This window comes from Phyllopteryx taeniolatus, chromosome 2 (genome assembly GCF_024500385.1).
Source record: "Phyllopteryx taeniolatus isolate TA_2022b chromosome 2, UOR_Ptae_1.2, whole genome shotgun sequence".
NCBI lineage: Eukaryota > Metazoa > Chordata > Actinopteri > Syngnathiformes > Syngnathidae > Phyllopteryx > Phyllopteryx taeniolatus.
The window spans coordinates 10,177,581-10,197,936 of record NC_084503.1 but is presented as its reverse complement, the minus strand read 5'-3'; the positions used below and the strand labels follow the sequence as shown (position 1 = coordinate 10,197,936).

Sequence of the window (20,356 nt, the reverse complement as noted above, 5' to 3'; positions counted from 1 at the left end):
CATTAGAATATCATTGTAGTAGTATTTCTCTATTAAGATTTAGTTTCAGATATAATCTTATAATTGTAAAGTTTTTTTTGATTGACTAATGTCAATGTCACCTCAAAACGAAGGAAACTGGAGAAAAAAACTACTGATTAAGTTGGGCTTCACATTAGCATGTGATATTTAGTTTAATATAGAATCAGGCTGTCACTTTGTGCATATTAAAATTATGAACAGTGGTAATACCCCATAAGTAATGAATAATCTCAGTCAAAATGCTTTTTACATTTTTAGATATTATTCCAACAATCGGATTATTATAACAATGACATCCCAGCACTGCGTGAATGAAGACAAAACCATCAGCATTCACACGACGAAAGCAGACCTTGTTGAGACCCTCCATCACCATGTGAGGCATGTGCTCATTAAGCATGGCAGGCGATATGATGACCTCATTGAAGGCCTTGTTGTCCCCCCAAAGAGCAGAGTATGTTGGCTCTTCCTGACCACAGCTACAAGAAAGCGTGAGATAGAAAAAAAGAAAAAGTAAACGCATATATTGATTTAACATCCACCTCATCGTTTTCCCAGTCAACATGGGTGAGGACTTAATCAAGCTAACAGTATGAGAATGAGACAAAATAGCGCTGAGTTAGAAAATAACATATCATAATAGCAGGAAGAAAAAAAACTATGTGGCAAAATGTAGAACTCAATGCAGTGAAGTATACAGCAAAGTACCAGTAAAAACCTCATCTTGCCTGCTTAAACACACGGACTGTGTCACTGTCATTTCTCTGGTAAATAACTTACAGAGGTGGTTTACCACCAGTTTGGAGGAAGGGAGTGAATAACCAGTGGGTGGCCTTAATTCTTGACACAAAGAAGTGCACAGCTCTGAAATCTGCCTTCTCACCAGGTCTCTGGAGGATGGTTGTGCACCACGTGGATGATTCGGCCAGGAGGATAGAGGGGGGTCGAGGCTGAGAGGGCGATGCTGAGGTCACTGGGGTGGAGCCACAGGCGACTGCTGGGGGGCGCCACTTGCTGAGACGGAGTATCCTCCTCCTCAAGTGGAAGCTCCGATTTTGGGATGCATTTGGTGCCTCCCACAATGATCCTCCACTGTGGCAATAAAAACAAACATTCTCCTCATCTTTGTGGTATACTGCATTTTGTTTTAGGCAGGAAATTCTCAACATTATACAGTATGTGAAATCGTGTTTGCAAATCAATATTACATTTAAAGTCCTGTAGAGATGATACAAGGAGACGTGTACCTTTGGCTTGTTACTTTTCTGTAGGACTTCGAGCAGATGGCGACGGAACCCCTCCAGTTGACACAGGCCCAGTCTAGAAGACAACAAGAACAGATGTCTCTTTGACAAGTTCATGATATTAAGGAGTGCATTTACAATGTACAAGTGAAGGAGATACCTTGGCACCAGATCTTTTCCTAATACTACAGAGGTGACAAACTCTTTGGAGTACTCCATAGCATCCTCACTGGTTGAAAACAAGGGGAAATCATGCAGGTTGTGAAATAGAGAAATAGAAACTGGTTGGACGCACTGATTTCTCATATCACCGTTCATTATACTTATAATTCAATCTGCTTCAAAATAACAGGCAAAGAGGCTTTTCCATTTGTCACATGAGAAATCAGTGAGTACTGTTAAGAACTAAAAACCTGATAGCTAAGAGGAGAAGTTACAATAGAATTGAATGTATTCAAGGAAATGTAAATAAGAAATCTAATCCAAAAAACAAACAGCTTTCACATCCACAAGATGAAATCTTAGTTTTATATATACCAGGAAAAATATTCATTCATTCAGACTATCATATTCTCTGGTGTGCTATCATTTTCGATACAATTTAAACAGGATGTGTTAAACCACAGATGGCTTCCTACAAACAAAAAGTTGGTGGTAGATATTTGAGACCTTACCTAAGAAGGCCACCAGGCGGGGAGTAAGAGTAGCAGTGAAGTGTGGGATACTGAGGTCTCAGCAGGAAGGAGAGAATGGCAGCAGTGCCGGCACCAAGAGAATGGCCTACTATCACCAGTCCATAATGCATGGTTCCCTTGTTCTATGAGAGACGGACGGCCCCAATCATCACACTGGCAGACTGCAACGACTTGAGTCATGTTTGTAAAATAATTCCTACTATGCTAACATGCATACAGGGTAAGTGTAACCTCAAATAAGATACAGCGGCTGAAATAAGTATTCACCATTTTTCTCACTAATACAGTGTATATTTCCAAAGGCGCTATTGACATGAAATTTTCACCAGATGTTGGGAACAACCTAGGTAACCCATGCATAAAAAAGAAAGTAGAAAAAAATCAGAAATTAAGTTTGATTTAATCATGTGAAATGACACAGGGAAAAGTATCGAACACTTGAAGAAAGCGAGGTGCAAAAAGGCATGGCCAAAAGCCAACACAACCCCTAAAATCTATCAATAATCAAAAAGGCATCCAGCCCCTTCCGGCCCAATCCGCACAAGCTGCCAGATCTCGGAAGCTAAGCGGGGTCGGTCCTGGTTATCACTTTGATGGGAGACCGCCTAGGAATACCAGGTGGTGGGGTTTGGCAGCAGGCCAATCACCTGCTCCCGTAAAAAACTACAGATTACAGAAATCGCAATTGCGGTCTAATGTGCCTCATGGCATTGAGAGCGCTATCTAACTAATCCAGCCCCTTGTCAGGGCATATGAATATCAGTTGGTTCAGTCCGAATTGATGGGCTATAAAAAGGTCACGTTGCCAAAGTGTCAGTTAAGACATCTCATGATTGGTAAGGGCAAAGAGCTGTCTCAAGACCATCGCAAAGTAATTGTTGCAAAACATAACAATGGTAATGGTTACAGGCCCATATCTAAGCTTCTGAATGTTCCAATGAGCACGGTTGGGGCCATAATACGTACAGTAAGTGGAAAGCCAATCATACCACCTTAAATTTGCCTCGATCAGGTGCTCCTTGCAAGATTTCTGAAAGAGGAGTGCAAAGAATAATCAGAAGAGTTGTCCAAGAGCTAAGGGCCACCTGTGGTGAGCTTCAAAAAGACCTGGAATGAGCAGGTACTGTTGTCACAAGGAAAACAGTGAGTAATGCACTCCGCCGCCATGGCCTGTATGCACGCTCATTAAGCAAGACTCCACTGATGAAAAAAAAAAAAGCATGTCAAAGCTTGTTTAAAGTTTGCTGAACAACCTTTGGAGAAGCCAGTTAAATAGTGGGAGAATATAGTCTGGTCTGATGAGAGCAAAATTTAACTCTTTGGATGCAAAAATGCACACCACGTTTGGAGGAGAAATGGCACTGGACATCATCCTAAAAACACCATACCAACAGTGAAGTTCGGAGGTGGGAACATGATGGTGTGGGGCTGCGTTTCAGCAAATGGTACTGGTAGATGTCACATTATTGAAGGAAGGATGGATGGGCAAATTTATTGAGGCATTCTTGACAAAAATCTGTTGCCATCTACGAGGATGATGAAAATGAAACGAGGGTGGACATTTCAGCAGAATAATGATCCAAAACATACTGCCAAGCAAACTCTTAAATTGAAAATCTATGGCAAGAACTGAAACTCAAGGTCCACAACAGAAGCCCACGGAACCTTCAAGATTTAAAGACCGCTTGTGTGGAGGAATGGGACAAAATCACTCCAGAGCAATGCATGCGACGAGTTTCTCCATTCTGGAGGCGCCTTGAACTTGTCATTGCAAACAAAGGCTTTTATACAAATTAAATAAATACCAGTTGGCGTGTTCAAAACTTTTTCCCTGTCATTTCTAGGCTTTACACGATCAGGATTTTTGGGGCCGATCACAGAGTTTTAAAAAACGATAACCGATCCGATCACAAGATGGAGCAATGTGTCTATTTAAACGACTTGTTCATTTACTGGATATACTTGAGCACTATATACTAAGTATCTTCAAAAGTATTCTCTCGCTCAGTGATTCCCAACCAGTGTGCTGTGGCACATTAGTGTGCCATGAGCGATGTTCCGGTGTGCGGTGGGAAATCATCAAATTTTACTTAACTGCTCCAAAAAATATCCATTTCCAAGGAATAATGTATCTTTTTTCCTCTATTTATGCCAGTGATGTCTGTCCCACACCACAGACGTTTTTTTTTTTTTTGTAATAACTTTATTGGCTGTCAGATATTTACTGTACTACGTCAAAAGACATGTGACAAGGCTAAAAAAAAAACAACCAGCTTTTGGATTCAAATATACTGTACACAATGGCGACGCGGCGTAAATGTCTTTTGTGGAGCAAATGACGTTATATATCATATCGGCGAATTATGACAAAGCCGATCAGCATAAAATGCTAATTATTGGCCGATACCGATCAGGCCGATCAGATCGGTGAAAAGTCTAGCCAATACTTTTTTCCGTGTGTCATTTCACATTTTTACACACAATTTAATTTCTGATCTTATTTTTTCTACTTTCTTTGCATGGATGGATTACCTGGGTTGTTCCCAACATCTGGTGAAATCTTCATGTCAATAGCACCTTTGGAAATATATTTAGTGAGAAAAATGGTAACGTGTTACATATTTATTTCAGCCGCTGTACATGTACTAGTACAGAGGGGGCCAAACTACGGCATGTGGGCCATTTCCAGGCCACCAACCATTTATTAGCAGCCCATGGTATTCACTATATTGAAAAATTGACATGCCCTGTGTTGTTCGCCTGAATAATTCTACTTACTTTCTACAATGGATGGCAAGGCAGGAGGAAAAAAAATTCTAAGTCCTCACATACTTGTTTTCCAAAATTCACACATCATTCGATAAGACGAGCTTCGGAATTGAAATTGTTTGCTTCACATTCTGATACATGAAAAGGTCAGCTTAGTACAGATTGCTTTTGATTTTTGTTCTGAACAGTCCTAGCTTGACTGGCGCCCTGTGCTAGACCCCCTTAGGCACCCACGCTGGAAATGCCACCCTGTGCGGCTGCACATATCGCACATACCGGAAACCGCCACTGCTAGTAGTGCTTGACTTTTTGCTTCAACTCGCTGTTTTTGTTTTCTTAGCTGTTTTTTTTTGTTTTGTTTTATTTTAATACCGTTACCTGTAAATAGTTTTAAACATATCATTGCTTTGCAAATATTTACTTATAATGATGGATTGAGTTTTAGCATGGTAAAAAAAAAAAGGTAAAGAATGTGAAAGAGGCGCTTGCATCCTCTGATTTTTCTTTATGTGGCCCTTGGAAGAAAGTTTGGACACCCCTGTACGGGTAGATAGATGTACAGTATATCCTCATCCATTAACCAAGACAATGAGTGTGAATGTGTCCATGTACTAAGTCTCTTCCAAAAGCTTGTGACAGTATCATCTCCTGCTCCAGTTTCTTCTTAATGTACTCTGCTGAGTAAACCATCCCCTAAGAAAAGACAGACAGAAGGATTAAACGTGGTACAACTAAAGACAAGAATTCTGCTGCGTTGACCTCTTATTGAAAGATAATGAATCTCATGGTAATGTATGATAGAGAAATCTTTTCTCTCTGACCTTGTGACCAAGCCAGGTTCCATGCTGCTCCTCCACCGGCAAACGCTCAGAATCCCCCGTCAAATCAGTCAAGGCATCCTGATGCAACACACAAGAAAACACATCAGAATGAGCAGGGAATACAAGTGGCTAAAACGAGTAAGTACTGCAACCCTAATGCATTCTGTGCTAAAATGAAAACGGAAACTTATAGAATGAGAGGTTTTTGAGATGAGCGGTTTGCCATGTGACACGGCTGCGACTCATCTCTGACGTTTCAATCATAACCTCAAATACTACAGTGCAAGATTCCCTTCAGTGTTATGTAAACAATGAACAGGACATTTATATCTGCTGCTTTTGTACTAAGCATGCACAGTGTGGGAGTTTGCGAACACTGCCTTGAACCATATTGCGGATAAGGGGATGAGAGTAGATGGGGCGACACAAGTTGTGAGGTGGTAGATGTAGAAAGTCTTCCTATACAAAACTGAAGTTCACCTTAAGCGATAATGTTCCTCTGATACTGATGACCACCTTCTTCTTTTCATGATCCACTGCCACAAAAAATGGAGTTTCATAAACCTGGATGGAAGATGGATAGAAGAGAGCAATATAAGTGCATAACAGGAGAGAATTACAACAGTCACATGCTGCCACTTTTGTGAGACACCCATGCACAAACTACAGGCTTGATACCTTAAAGCATCATGAGATGACTGCTGCCTGCACCGAAGTCAGGCGAATGTACCACGACACCATCAGTGACTGTAGCTTAACTACTGAAAAGCTATTTGATGTTGAAATAGTGACACTACGGAGAAATGCAGTTAAACTAGTAGTGTCGCTAGTATGCACCACTGATGTGTTTAGTTGTAAGCCTAACGTTACCTCCGGCGCACAGCTCGAGACCTCTCGCGCTTGTTTTAGGAGATGAAAACCACAAACCTTCAGGCAATTGATTCCTAGCCTCGCGACATCCGGTCCACCGCCCTACAACCGATGTATCTAAGGATTCCTGGTGGCTCCTTTTTTATCGATAGTCTAGTCTGCTACCGATACAGTCGTATCGCTCGGCTTTACGAATAGATATCCGGTCGCATCGGTTTATCGTTCCTAACCCTACTATCAGGTGCTGTATCAGAAACAGTTGGAAGTCATTCCTAAAAGCGTGGAAGAAGAGTACAAGGGCTGCAAATGACTGATTTTCTTTCCTTCTGCAAATGTGTTTCTGCAAAACCAAGCACATCCGATTTTTTATCTTCAACAAGCAATACACCCACATGTTTTTGGCTTTACAGATATATTTTGTAAAAATATGTATTTTTTTAAGGTGAGGTGGCAACACGCAGAGTCATTAGTGCAGGTGAATCAGTGCCGATAATTACAGGAAGTCAAAGCGATAGAATAATACTCATAGAATGTCATGTTAATGATGAGATGCCATCATTTTTCACATCTGAAAGTTCTAAGCCTCATGAGATGGAGTTGACCAATCAAGGCGAGAGTTCACGTGAGGACATGTAGTCGAAGCAAGGGTACTCAGTTGAAAAGATGTAACGTTACATGTATTAATGCAAAGCCAACGTTAGTAACGTTGGGAAAATTAACATTAAATCGCTGTAAAATGTAGTGATTTTCTGACTTTCACAGATGTTCCCCAAACAAAGAGCAAGCGGTTTTGATCTGGAATGGCTGGACAAGTTCACTGGGCTAAGACATACACAGGAAAGCATGCTTTTTAACCTATCTTTGGCATCGGGCGGAAACCTTAATTCTTCAAAACCATCACGTTTCAGGAAGCCAAAAAGACAACATGTTTGTTGACCCATTAATATTGCATCGTAAAAGAGAGCAAGCCATTTTCAACACTTTGTAATAACATACCCATGTGGAAACTGATCGATTATGAAAAACTATGACATTGAGCAAATTTGGACATGGGAGGTTTCGGCCCAATGCCACCATTATGTTAAATACATTGCGGCCCCACGCAAGAGTCCACATGCTGCCACTTTTGTGAGACAGCCATCCACAAACTACAGGCTTGATACCTTAAGGCTTCATGAGATGAATGCAACTCTGCCTCAATTTGAGCCAGTAAAAACTGAATACATCCACAGCAAATCTCCACCCACAATCTCCAATCTAATAGTCATTCCATAGGATGCGTTCTCACAAGGTTTGGAGAACAGACATGTACAATGTGATCATTGACTCTGAGCATGTTAATGTAATGTTCTCGCCCATGACTCTGACTGCGAAGCTCGATTCGTCACTCCACAGAATTTATTTCCACTGCGACACAGTCTCGTGATTGCATAATTTACATTATTCCATCCAATGAGTGACATTGTGTTTGGTGATGTAAGGCTTCTATGCAGCTGCTTGGCCATGGAAACATCTGTCATGAATCCCCTGGCACACATTTTAGTGCCAATGTTACTGTCAGACGAAGTTTGGAACTTGGCAGTTGAGTCAGCAGAACAAACTCTTACACACTATGCACCTCAGCCTTCTGTGACCCTGGTATTTAACCTTACAATACTATCTACTATACAGCCTGAGTTGGTGTGGTCCCTAAACTTCACTTTGCTTTATTTTGTTGAAATGTTTGGTTTCTTATGTTTAAATGTTTTCTTATGTTTAAATGTTTGGTTTACAATGTAATGTCTAGCACATGGGTCACCAACCTTTTGGAAAGTGAGAATTACTTTTTGGGTACTGATTAATGCGAAGAGCTACCAGTTTGATACACACTTCTGAAATAACACATTTGCCCAAATGATCTACATATTAAAAATTCATGATATTCATCTATGTGAAAACACCGATCATGTTAATGATTTCTTGCAATAATCAATGATGTAAGGAAGTTGAAAACAGATAATAGGCAAACCTATTTCTCGAAGTATCTACAAGTGTTTACATTTTCAAATGATCACAATATCCCATCACTGGTGAACAGGCCTGTTCTTGGGGGCTACACCTGTTGCTGACCCCTGAAGGTACCACACTCAAATTCAGGGAGCACTTCAGACGGCCCGTTAGTTCACTAATATTTGTCAAGGTATAGTGCCCAAGTAGGTGCTTCCTTTTATACACTGATCCACAAAACAGGACTTGGTATAATTGAGGAAGTACACACTCAAACACCTGCAACTGCTTTGATGGGAAAATACAAGGCTTTACACGATCAGGATTTTTGGGGCCGATCACCGATCAGAGAGTTTTAAAAAAATGATAACCGATCCGATCACAAGATGGAGAGATGTGTCTATTTTAATGACCTGTTAATTTACAGTATATACTTGTGTACTAAATTGCTCCAGAAATTACATTTACAATAATGTATCTTTGTTCATCTATTTATGCCAGTGAGGAATAGTGATAGAAAGAACAAATGAATGGTCTTCTATTAGATGGCAGCAAGTACAACCCCAATTCCACTGAAGTTGGGACGTTGTGTTAAACATAAATAAAAACAGAATACAATGATTTGCAAATCATGTTCAACCTATATTTAATTGAATAAACTACAAAGACAAGATATTTAATCTTCAAACTGATAAACTTGATTGTTTTTAGCAAATAATCATTAACTTAGAATTTTATGGCTGCAACACGTTGCAAAAAACACTGAGAAAGTTGAGGACTGCTCATCAAACACCTGTTTGGAACATCCCACAGGTGAACAGGCTAATTGGGAACAGGTGGGTGCCATGATTGGGTATAAAAGGAGCTTCCCTGAATTGCTCAGTCATTCACTAGCAAAGACGGGGCGAGGTTCACCTCTTTGTGAACAAGTGCGTGAGAAAATAGTCGAACAGTTTAAGGACAATGTTCCTCAACATTGTCCTTAAACTGTTCGAATTTAGGGATTTCATCATCTACGGTCCATATCATCATCAAAAGGTTCAGAGAATCTGGAGAATTCATTGCATGTAAACGGAAACCAGGCCAAAAACCAACATTGAATGCCCGTGACCTTCGATCCCTCATGCGGCACTGCATCAAAAACCGACATCAATGTGTAAAGGATATCACCACATGGGCTCAGTAAATACAGTTTGGCGCTACATCCGTAAGTGCAACTTGAAACTCTACTATGCAAAGCAAAAGCCATTTATCAACAACACCCAAAAACACCACCGGCTTCTCTGGGCCCGAGCTCATCTAAGATGGACTGATGGAAAGTGGAAAAGTGGTCTGTGGTCCGACCCGTCCACATTTCAAATCGTTTTGGGAAATTGTGGACGTCGTGTCCTCCGGGCCAAATTGGAAAAGAACCATCCGGACTGTTATGGACGCAAAGTTCAAAAGCCAGCATCTGTGATGGTATGGGGTTGTGTTAGTGCAAATGGCATGGATAACTTGCACATCTGTGACGGCACCATTAATGCTGAGAGGTACATACAGGTTTTGGAGAAACATATGCTGCCATCCATGCAACGTCTTTTTCATGGACTCCCCTGCTTATTTCAGCAAGACAATGCCAAATCACATTCTGCACGTGATTTTTCAATTGTAAAATATGTTCCTTGGCTCCATAAAGGTTGGAAATCACTGCTCTAGTCAGATTGTGTATTCTAATCAGTCAGGTCAAACCAACATTACAACATGACAGAAATAATGGGTGCTAACTTACTGTCATTAAATTACTTTATCGTAATTAAATTACACACCGAAACTTGAGAGCATGATTCGACAGAACGACAGCATGTTTACTTACAACCGTTCGTGGTACCACGAGCTTGCTAGGCTGCATAACATTTTGTTGCCTGCTTGCGAGCCGTATCATATTAAAAGTACGGGAACATACCTCAAACAAGCCTTAAAAAAACAAACGTCCTCTTCTCTCCTGCGCAGCGGTGACCACCAACACACGTTTTTCCCCCATTTTGTCCTTATAATACAGTCGGCGCAATCCACTCTTGTTGTAGTCGCCACAATAATGTGTATGCGGTCGCATTTGACAAGATAAAGCCCAATGATTGTAAAAAAACGGAATACGGTGGTATCGGAATACAATATTTTATTGCAGTAGTCTGACATAGTGCAATCTTGAAAGACCACATTTTTCTTATAGTCTGATCCTGGCATTACGTGTCTGTGTCAGACGTGTTGTCTGTCCCACACCGCCGACATGTTATTTATTATTATTTTTAAATGACGTTACTGGGCGTCAGATATTTACAGTACTACGTCAAAAGACACGCGATAAGGCTAAAAATAAACTAGCTTTTGGATTCAAATATAATGTGCACAATGGCGACGCGGAGTAAATGCCTTTTGCGGAGCCGATCAATGTCGGCGATTTATGACATTAAAGCCGATCATCATAAAATGCTAATTATCGTCCGATACCGATAAGGCCGATAAAATCGGTGTAAAGTCTAGAAAATACTCACCGCATCATGACAGGAAGTGTAGACTATGTGAATCTGCTTCAGCTCCCTGTCCAAGAATTGTCTACGTATGGCCAAAACGTTACAACCGCAACAATTGTCCTCCTCCACTGTCACTGACTGGGACAAACGCGAGCCAGACACTGATGTGCAGCTGAGAGAGGAGGAAGGGGGAAACAGAAAAGAGGACATACAAAGATCAGAAAACATTAAGTGGGTACAAAAAGAACTGACATTTAATTTATGTAAAATACATAATCCCATTGCATTCCGCGTAAAAGTGTGTGATTAGTTCAACACTGCTTGTAGTGAGTAGACAAGTGCTACAGTCTCAGTGGATTACCACTTAGCTTAGTGTTGATCCATGTGAAAAGTTGCACCTTAATGAAGTGCCACAAGAGAGAGGTGCAGGTGCATGTTTGAGTGCTTACGGGCAGGTGCTAACGAGGCGGCACAGTCCGCAGGCTGGCTTCCTCATCAGGTACATGGGCCAACCGTATGCAGCGAGAGCAAAGAGCATATAGTAGCACACGTCTTTGTACATGCCCATCTCAGTCTAGGATAGGAGAACACAGACACACACACACAAGCCACAAAAACAAGAAAAGAAAAATATCACATTCGGCATAAGCAAACAACAAGTGAAAAAATCAAAGACAATATCTGTGTGTGTCACGCACGCACACGCGAACACAGAGTCCGCGTGTCACTTTGTCAATTATATTACATTTATTTATTTATTTTTTATTTTTATTTTTTTTTGTCCCGTTCGGCTGTTAGGTCAAGCAGAATGGAAAATCTGTATCCCCTTCATGCCGGAACAGTTTTACTGTGTCACAGTGGAGTTTTTAAGCTTCCGCTGTGGTATTATAATTGAAGAAAACAAAGACAAAAGACAAAGCACTAATTGTAAACAGGATGAGAGAAGTAAATCATTACATAATCGACAACAACGCGGCGGATGAGGACCACACCCAATCAATCGAGGGGCGGGATCAGGCCCAAGGGTCCTCCCGAGAGCAGCCCGGCGGACGGGACACGTCCCACACCGAGGGACCCAGGGCGGTCCGCCGGCCCCACCGATGCGCCCCGACAACTGGCCACCCAGTGGGGGACGCAGGGACCCAATGCCACCCCCCCCACCCCACCTACCGCCCCACCATGCCATGTTTTAATCTTAATCGCTCTCTCTCTCATGCATGCACACACACGCGTGCGCCCACACACACACACCCATGCACAAACACATACACACACACGCACACACAGAATCAATCAATCAATAAATCTGTTTAAACAAAAAGCTTTTTCATTCAGTCATTTACGTTAATAAAGCAAATAATGTTTCTGTAGGGGCCAATGCATGTGTTGCTGGTTTCTGAGCACTTTAAATGGTGGCAGGTGTGTGTGGACTCCCATATATTATTAATTTTTATTTTACCACTAGGGTCGCGGGCATGTTGGAGCCTATCCCAGCTAACTTTGGGCAAGAGGCGGGGTACACCCTGAACTGGTCGCTAGACAATCGCAGAGCACATAGAAACAACCATTCACACTCACACCTACAAGCAATTTAGAGTCTTAAGTTAACCTACCATGCATGTTTTTGGGATGTGGGAGGAAACAGGAGTCCCCGAAAAAAAAAAAATGCACGTCTGCTTTGGCTTAATCTAGTCATCATGTCCAGTACATAGCTAAGGACTCACCGAGTTCTTCAAGTCCAGATATCTAGTGTTCCGAGTAACAGGCATCCCAGAAAGGAAAGCTAAAATATCATTGTTTGCCTGTGGAGGAGAAAGTAAGAGAACAGCAGTTGTTTCAAATGAAGTATTAAAAGGGACATCCAGTATTATGAAAAATGTACTTTTTATCTGCTTGTATTGCTTATTTGGCAATGAGTCTGTTGCATGTGACACATAAACTGACGCACACACAACATGACAAGTGCAATTTGGCGGTTTAATGTAGTGCTGACTCTATGAGTGAAAATACAATCAATACTGTGCTTATTATGCAGGTCATTTGCTTCGCAGGAAAAAAAAAAAAAAAGCACAATATTTTTCCTTCAAAAGAGAGCTAGAAACATGTTGTAATACCTGGTCCAGAATAGATGATCTTTTAGACCTCTGTGTCTGACGCAGGAGTACCAAGCCAGCGATGATATCACTAGGCACAATGTCCAGGTCTCTGAAGAACTCTGCAAAAAGGCTTGCCACCTCTGAATATGCATCCTGCAGAGGACCGCAGCAGATGTCAGGGCATGCTGTGCCAGAAATCTCTGACAGACTTAAAAATGGATATAGGGGGACCACGGTTTACAAGAGACTTCAGTTCCTACAGCTGAAACGTAACCCGAATTTGTACACAAGTGGGAACGCGCCATACTCTATGACTAACACAGCAGCAAAGTTATAACATTAAATAATAATGTGAAAAACACTTCTAGGGACCGAGCCAATAAGTATTAAACAATTCAGTGACTAACATTACAGTAAGTACAGTGATACGAGTGAGCCTTCTTGTGGTTGTGACACAGCTCCCCCAACTACCAGAAAATACGGTTTATTGAGCGTTTATAAGCCACACACATTACACACACTGTGCTGCTCCCTCTGGTGTGAACGCCATAGCCTGACAGTGGCAGTAGTGTGACACAGGCATAGTTTATTGATGATGTCAAGAAGAAGAATACAGTCAGTAAACTAAATTAAAGTTTAAGCTAAACTCCAGCAGTTGTAATGGTAAGAAGAGAATACATGCCTGTGAGTAATGTTGGGTGTTCTATTTGTATGTGTATGCTGCTGCCTTCCATGCAGACGGCATGGGGTGAATTCCTGACCAGCGCCACAGTACCCATACACTGCCAGTCACGTCCGAATTTTTAAAAAATGGGTGGGTTACGTCAGAGATTTCGGCCCAAAAATTTATGCATGTTACGAGCTGTGTTGACCCCTGATGGGACAAGTCAAACGATGCAACAACGTCTGTGTTTATGCTTAAGTTGTTTGATGGTGTACAATGACCGTAATAGATGGGCTGATTTACATTAGCCCATCTATGGCATTTCCCATTGTATGTTGCCATGGCAGGCTGATGACGATGGCAGTGATGTGTTGAAAGCAGGGACGGTTTGGGTGGGGGGGCTAAGTCGACACTAACATTTCTGCCTCGAAGCAATAAAAGTTATGATTAAAAGCATATTTCCGCCACCCGGAAACATGTTTGGTTACTGTCCATGTTTTCGCACGTACATTTGTTACAGATGTGCACTACGGCATGACCTCCCAAACATGGCCCTCACGTAGGCCGTCTACAGCTGCGGGCATTCATGTACTTGCAGGCACACGCAATGCCATGACCTCCCCAACATGGCCACTACGTAGGCACGACAGTTGAGCTGCTACTTGGCGCTGGAGTTTCTAGTCTTCATATCTATGGTCCTTAAACCAATTAAGGAAAAAAATTAAGTGGCTACAGTTCCTGCAAACACAGAGGTGGCCCAACACATCAGCTTGGAATAGAACATTCATACGCGGGCTGGACAGGCTTCGCGGCGTACTAAGGTAACGTGTTGTTATTGTTTTAATGCCTATCAGCCAATGTAATATACTCAACAATCACTATTTATAACTTAGAACGTACTGTTACCCTACCATCGCTAGTTAGAACGTACAGTTGTCTCATGTTTGCCTGCAGACAATGATGCATATGCATATATAAGACAGTACACACACAGCACAATACTTCAATTTATTTACTTCAACTATCATTCTGCACAACGCATTTATATCATACAATCAGTACCAACGTATGTAGTTAAAGGACAGAAGTACATAACTCATAAATAAGAATTACTTATTTTTTTTGGTGGGGGGGGGGATGCAGGTGGCGCAATTACTCGGTTAGTCGACGCAATATCTATAGGATAATCAATTCCAAAAGGAGTCAATAGTGACAGCCCTAGTTGAAAATCCGAACAACTATGACAAATAAACATATTTAAGCAGAAACACTTTGCCTCTCATTTGGAGAACTGTTAGCCATCTGTGGAACTGAACACTGCATGTTCAGGGAAGGGAGAATACCTACAAATATGACCAAATACAAAAACACAGAAGCAAAAATGCTGCAACAAAATAGGCATAGCAAAAATAATTAGCCTGATGACTGGGCGCTTGAGCAGAGCACATCCGGACTGGATATAAAAGTATGAACAGTTACCAATTCAATATGGAGCTCGTCGAAACATTCATGAACAGTGAACACGATTGGGGTGAGTAGAAGAGAAGCTAAGAAAAGACGAGACCGTGACACCCCTTGTATCCAGAAAAATCAGAGAATAAGCCGCATCTTTGTTTAACCCAAAGGGGTTAAATCTTGGGGGAAAAAGTTGCGGCTTATTGGCTAACACATCGTACTGTATGGCGGTACCTTGATGAACTCAGGAATCCCTGTATACTGTATATCCCAAAAGAAGTTCTATTTCAGTCAAGTGAATTCATGTGGCTCACTGATTGTGTGTCCTGGGCTCTTGTGCAGCACATGAAGAATTTTAGTCTCCTGCTCCAGCTGCTGGCCTGGCCTTCCTCAAGTCTGTGTCTAAATGTGGGGGAAAAAATAGTTAACCAGGGTAAAAACAAATGACAACGGGAGTGTGGATGTTCTTATGTGTGTCAAAAAATGGCAGGTTTGTTAGTACCTTAGTGTGTATGTTGTAAGGTTTCGTTGACGCCGGCGTGTTGCTTTCAGTTTGACAAATGTCCGCCCGGTAGGATCAAAAGTGCACATAAGCGTAATGCAGACGCTCAATATCACAAGCCAGTTGCATGCAACAATCCCTAAAACACAATATAAAAACATAAATATTTGAAACCAAACTTGGAATGCTTGATTGTGGATGAGCACAATGAATCCCACCAGCCATTGCATGAATTGTCATCATTTAAATACGCATGTTTCTGCACAAATCAAATGGAGTTGTGTTACCTAGTCCCAGTGGATAAGTTGGTAAAGTAACTTTCAACAGCTCTTTACACAAAAAATAAAATCAAGAATTTGCTCTGATTGAAAGTCATTATAAAATGTTTTCCTCAAGTTCATAAAGAGTGTTGGAAAACCCCCAAAACTGTCAACTATATTCTGCATACAAAAAAAATATTCATTGGCTGCTGGAGATGACGAACGACTTTGAATATAATTTATGCCAGTGGAATATTAGGATAGCATTTTTAACATTCTCATAATCGATCTACCAAAAGCCTGTGTTTGACTCACCCAAAGCTAGGTTTTTGGCAGTGACATCAGAGCATGGCTGGTAATACTGAACAAGCCAGGCAATTCCCACCACTGCATAAACAAGCTCTACCAGGAGAATGGCTGGAGAGAGAAAAAAGGTTGAGGAGAAACATCAATATCAGCAAAATCAATAAAAATATATTTTTTTATCGTTTTCCATCCATCCATCCAACCATTTTCTACCCCTTATCCGGGTCGGGTCGCGGGGGCAGTAGCTTTACCAGGGATGCCCAGACTTCCCCCTCCCCAGCCACTTCATCCAGCTCTTCCGGGGGGATCCCGAGGCGTTCCCAGGCCAGCCGAAGGACGTAGTCTCTCGAGCGTGTCCTGGGTCGTCCCCGGGGTCTCCTCCCGGTGGGATGTGCCCGGAACACCTGACCAGGGAGGCATCCGGGAGGCATCCGAATCAAATGCCCCAGCCACCTTATCTGGCTCCTCTCGATGTGGAGGAGCAGTGACGCTACTCTGAGATCCTCCCAGATGACCGAGCTTCTCACCCTCTCTCTAAGGGAGAGCCTTGACACCCTGCGGAGGAAACCATTTTCGGCCGCTTGTATCCGGGATCTCGTTCTTTCGGTCACGAACCACAGCTCGTGACCATAAGTGAGGGTAGGAACGTAGATTGACCGGTAAATTGAGAGCTTCGCCTTTCGGCTTAGCTCCTTCTTTACTACAACGGACCGATACAAAGTCTGAATCACTGCAGACGCTGCACCGATCCGCCTGTCAATCTCCCGTTCCATTCTTCCCTCACTCATGAACAAGACCCCAAGATACTTGAACTCCTCCACTTGGGGCAGGATCTCATCCCCGACCTGGAGAGGGCATGCCACCCGACTGAGGACCATGGTCTCAGATTTGGAAGTGCTGATTCTCATCCCAGCCGCTTCACATTCGGCTGCGAACTGCTCCAGTGAGAGTTGGAGGTCACGGCTTGATGAAGCCAACAGAACCACATCATCTGCAAAAAGCAGAGATGCAATACTGAGGCCACCAAACCGGACCCCCTCTACGCCTCGGCTGCGCCTAGAAATTCTGTCCATAAAAGTTATGAACAGAATCGGCGACAAAGGGCAGCCTTGGCGGAGTCCAACCCTCACCGGGAACGAGTCCGACTTACTGCCGGATATGCGGACCAAACTCTGACTCCAGTCGTACAGGGACCGAACAGCCCGTATCAGGGGGTTCGGTACCCCATACTCCCGAAGCACCTTCCACAGGACTCCCCGAGGGACACGGTCGAACGCCTTCTCCAAGTCCACAAAACACATCTAGACTGGTTGGGCGAACTCCCATGCACCTTCGAGGACCCTGCAGAGGGTGTAGAGCTGGTCCACTGTTCCACGGCCAGGACAAAAACCACACTGCTCCTCCTGAATCTGAGATTCAACGTCCCGACGGACCATCCTCTCCAGCACCCCTGAATAAACCTTACCAGGGAGGCTGAGGAGTGTGATCCACCTGTAGTTGGAACACAACCTCCGGTCCCCCTTCTTAAAAAGGGGGAGCACCACCCCAGTCTGCCAATCCAGAGGTACTGTCCCCCATGTCCACGCGATGTTGCAGAGACGTGTCAACCAGGACAGCCCCACAACATCCAGAGCCTTTAGGAACTCCGGGCGAATCTCATCCACCCCCAGGGCCCTGCCACCGAGGAGCTTTTTAACTACCTCGGTGACCTCAAACCCAGAGAAAGGAGACCCCGCCTCAGAGAACCCACACTCTGCTTCCTCATGGGAAGGCGTGTCAGTGGAATTGAGGAGGTCTTCGAAATATTCTCCCCACCGACTCACAACGTCCCGAGTCAAGGTCAGCAGCGCCCCATCCCCACTATACACAGTGTTGGTGGTGCACTGCTTTCCTCTCCTGAGACGCCGTATGGTGGGCCAGAATTTCCTCGAAGCCGTCCGGAAGTCTCTCTCCATGGCCTCACCGAACTCCTCCCATACCCGAGTTTTTGCTTCAGCGACCACAAGAGCTGCATTCCGCTTGGCCAGCCGGTACCAATCAGCTGCCTCAGGAGTCCCACAGGCCAAAAAGGCCCGATAGGACTCCTTCTTCAGCTTGACGGCATCCCTCACCGTTGGTGTCCACCAACGGGTTCGGGGATTGCCGCCACGACAGGCACCGACCACCTTACGGCCACAGCTCCGGTCGGCCGCCTCAGCAATGGAGGCGCGGAACATGGTCCACTCGGACTCGATGTCCCCCGCCTCCCCCGGAACATGAGCAAAGTTCTGTCGGAGGTAGGAGTTGAAACTCCTTCTGACAGGGGATTCTGCCAGACGTTCCCAGCAGACCCTCACAATACGTTTGGGCCTGCCACGTCAGACCGGCATCTTCCCCCACCATCGGAGCCAACTCACCACCAGGTGGTGATCAGTTGACAGCTCCGCCCCTCTCTTCACCCGAGTGTCCAAGACATGTGGCCCCAAGTTGATGACACAACCACAAAGTCGATCATCGAACTGCGACCTAGGGTGTCCTGGTGCCAGGTGCACATGTGGACACCCTTATGCTTGAACATGGTGTTCGTTATGGACAATCCGTGACGAGCACAGAAGTCCAATAACAGAACACCGCTCGGGTTCTGATCGGGGGGGCCGTTCCTCCCAATCACGCCCTTCCAGGTCTCACTGTCATTGCCCACGTGAGTATTGAAGTCCCCCAGCATAACGATGGAGGCCCCAGCGGGAGCGCTCTCCAGCACCCCCTCCAAGGACTCCAAAAAGGGTGGAGGGAGGCTACCCTCTCGTCCACCGGGGTAAACCCCAACGTACAAGCACCAAGCCGGGGGGCAATAAGTATACCCACACCTGCTCGGCGCCTCTCACCGTGGGCAACTCCAGAGTGGAAGAGAGTCCAACCCCTCTCGAGAGGACTGGTACCAGAGCCCAAGCTGTGTGTGGAGGAGAGTCCGACTATATCTAGTCGGAACTTCTCGACCTCACACACCAGCTCTGGCTCCTTCCCTGCCAGAGAGGTGACATTCCACGTCCCTAGAGCCTGCTTCTGTAGCCGGGGATCGGATCGCCAAGGTCCCCGCCTTCGGCCACCGCCCAGCTCCCACTGCACCCGACCCCAATGGCCCCTCCCACAGGTGATGAGCCCATGGGATGTTTATCATTTTCCTTAAAATTAAAACGATACCACAGAGCCACACAGTAGAATGTAAAATAATAATAATCCTTGCTTGAAAGGGAGGCAGCTTACCTAGTCGGATATAGATGACGTACTGCACAGCTTCCCTCGGCTGTGTGTACAGGATGCTGCCTCTCATACTTAACCACATGATGGCACTCTCGCAGATAAGGCAGCTGACCAAGATGCCCAGGTACCCTCGACCATGGTCAACCAGTGTTATAGAACAGGACTGGTCAGAGCCATAGGGAAGGCCGAACAGAACCACGGACAGAACTACCAACCTGAACATGACACCACAGTGAAATCATGAAACATGTAGTATGGAGAAACACAAAAATAACTCAGATGAAAAATTAATAGCTCTGTGACCGAAAGAAGGCTCACCAGATGCAGTGTAACAGAAACAGAAAGAGGGCAGGCAGCACCAGGTCATCACTGCCGACTGACCAGCGCCGCCGAAACATCACCATGCCAGGCATCACTGCCCTGTGGGAAAACAAAAATAAAGTCAAGGATAACAGTGATTATGTGCAGGCTTGCATGATTGTGTCAAAAATATTAAGGATTGATATTTCCAGATGTTTTTGGCAGGTTACTATTGCTGTAGCCCAGAAAAATGGAAAGTCTGAAAAGTGCATTGGAATGTTTCTAAAAGTCAGCATTCCTACTCACAAAGTAGGTGCAAAACATATACAGTATGATGTACCGTAGCTTTACCAAGATCCTGTTATTTAAAGGTAGAGACAATAAAATCATTTATTACGTTTAACAGAACCTTTTCAACTTCTTTGTCTGGAACATTTTGTGGATATCCCTAGATAGTGGAATATTTGACACTTCACAGTAGTCTCCAGTGTAGCACATCCCTCATCACAATTTACAGGAACAGAAAAAGGCCAAGCCTCAACCAGCTGATGATGAAGAAAAGGGGTTGGTGCGGGGGACAAATAATGCTGGACAAAATAGGAGGTCAAAGATTT

General features: G+C 43.9%; 1 protein-coding gene across 3 annotated transcripts in view; it reads right to left on the bottom strand.

Annotated features, from left to right (window-relative positions):
- The window catches only part of dagla (diacylglycerol lipase, alpha), a 47,457-nt gene that overhangs the window by 10,027 nt on the left and 17,074 nt on the right, over positions 1 to 20,356 (bottom strand). For all 3 annotated transcript variants that reach the window (XM_061759465.1, XM_061759448.1, XM_061759457.1), the window contains exons 2-18: positions 19,761 to 19,862; positions 19,446 to 19,657; positions 16,212 to 16,313; positions 15,637 to 15,775; positions 15,449 to 15,536; positions 13,034 to 13,168; positions 12,644 to 12,721; positions 11,369 to 11,493; positions 10,941 to 11,091; positions 6,031 to 6,114; positions 5,551 to 5,628; positions 5,342 to 5,422; positions 1,940 to 2,082; positions 1,426 to 1,494; positions 1,269 to 1,341; positions 905 to 1,113; positions 374 to 500 (exon numbers count right to left, since the gene is read on the bottom strand). In XM_061759465.1, coding sequence (XP_061615449.1) covers positions 374 to 500; positions 905 to 1,113; positions 1,269 to 1,341; positions 1,426 to 1,494; positions 1,940 to 2,082; positions 5,342 to 5,422; positions 5,551 to 5,628; positions 6,031 to 6,114; positions 10,941 to 11,091; positions 11,369 to 11,493; positions 12,644 to 12,721; positions 13,034 to 13,168; positions 15,449 to 15,536; positions 15,637 to 15,775; positions 16,212 to 16,313; positions 19,446 to 19,657; positions 19,761 to 19,855 — 1,989 coding nt within the window. In that variant the 5' untranslated portion in view covers positions 19,856 to 19,862. The remainder of the gene's footprint in view (positions 1 to 373; positions 501 to 904; positions 1,114 to 1,268; positions 1,342 to 1,425; positions 1,495 to 1,939; positions 2,083 to 5,341; positions 5,423 to 5,550; positions 5,629 to 6,030; positions 6,115 to 10,940; positions 11,092 to 11,368; positions 11,494 to 12,643; positions 12,722 to 13,033; positions 13,169 to 15,448; positions 15,537 to 15,636; positions 15,776 to 16,211; positions 16,314 to 19,445; positions 19,658 to 19,760; positions 19,863 to 20,356) is intronic.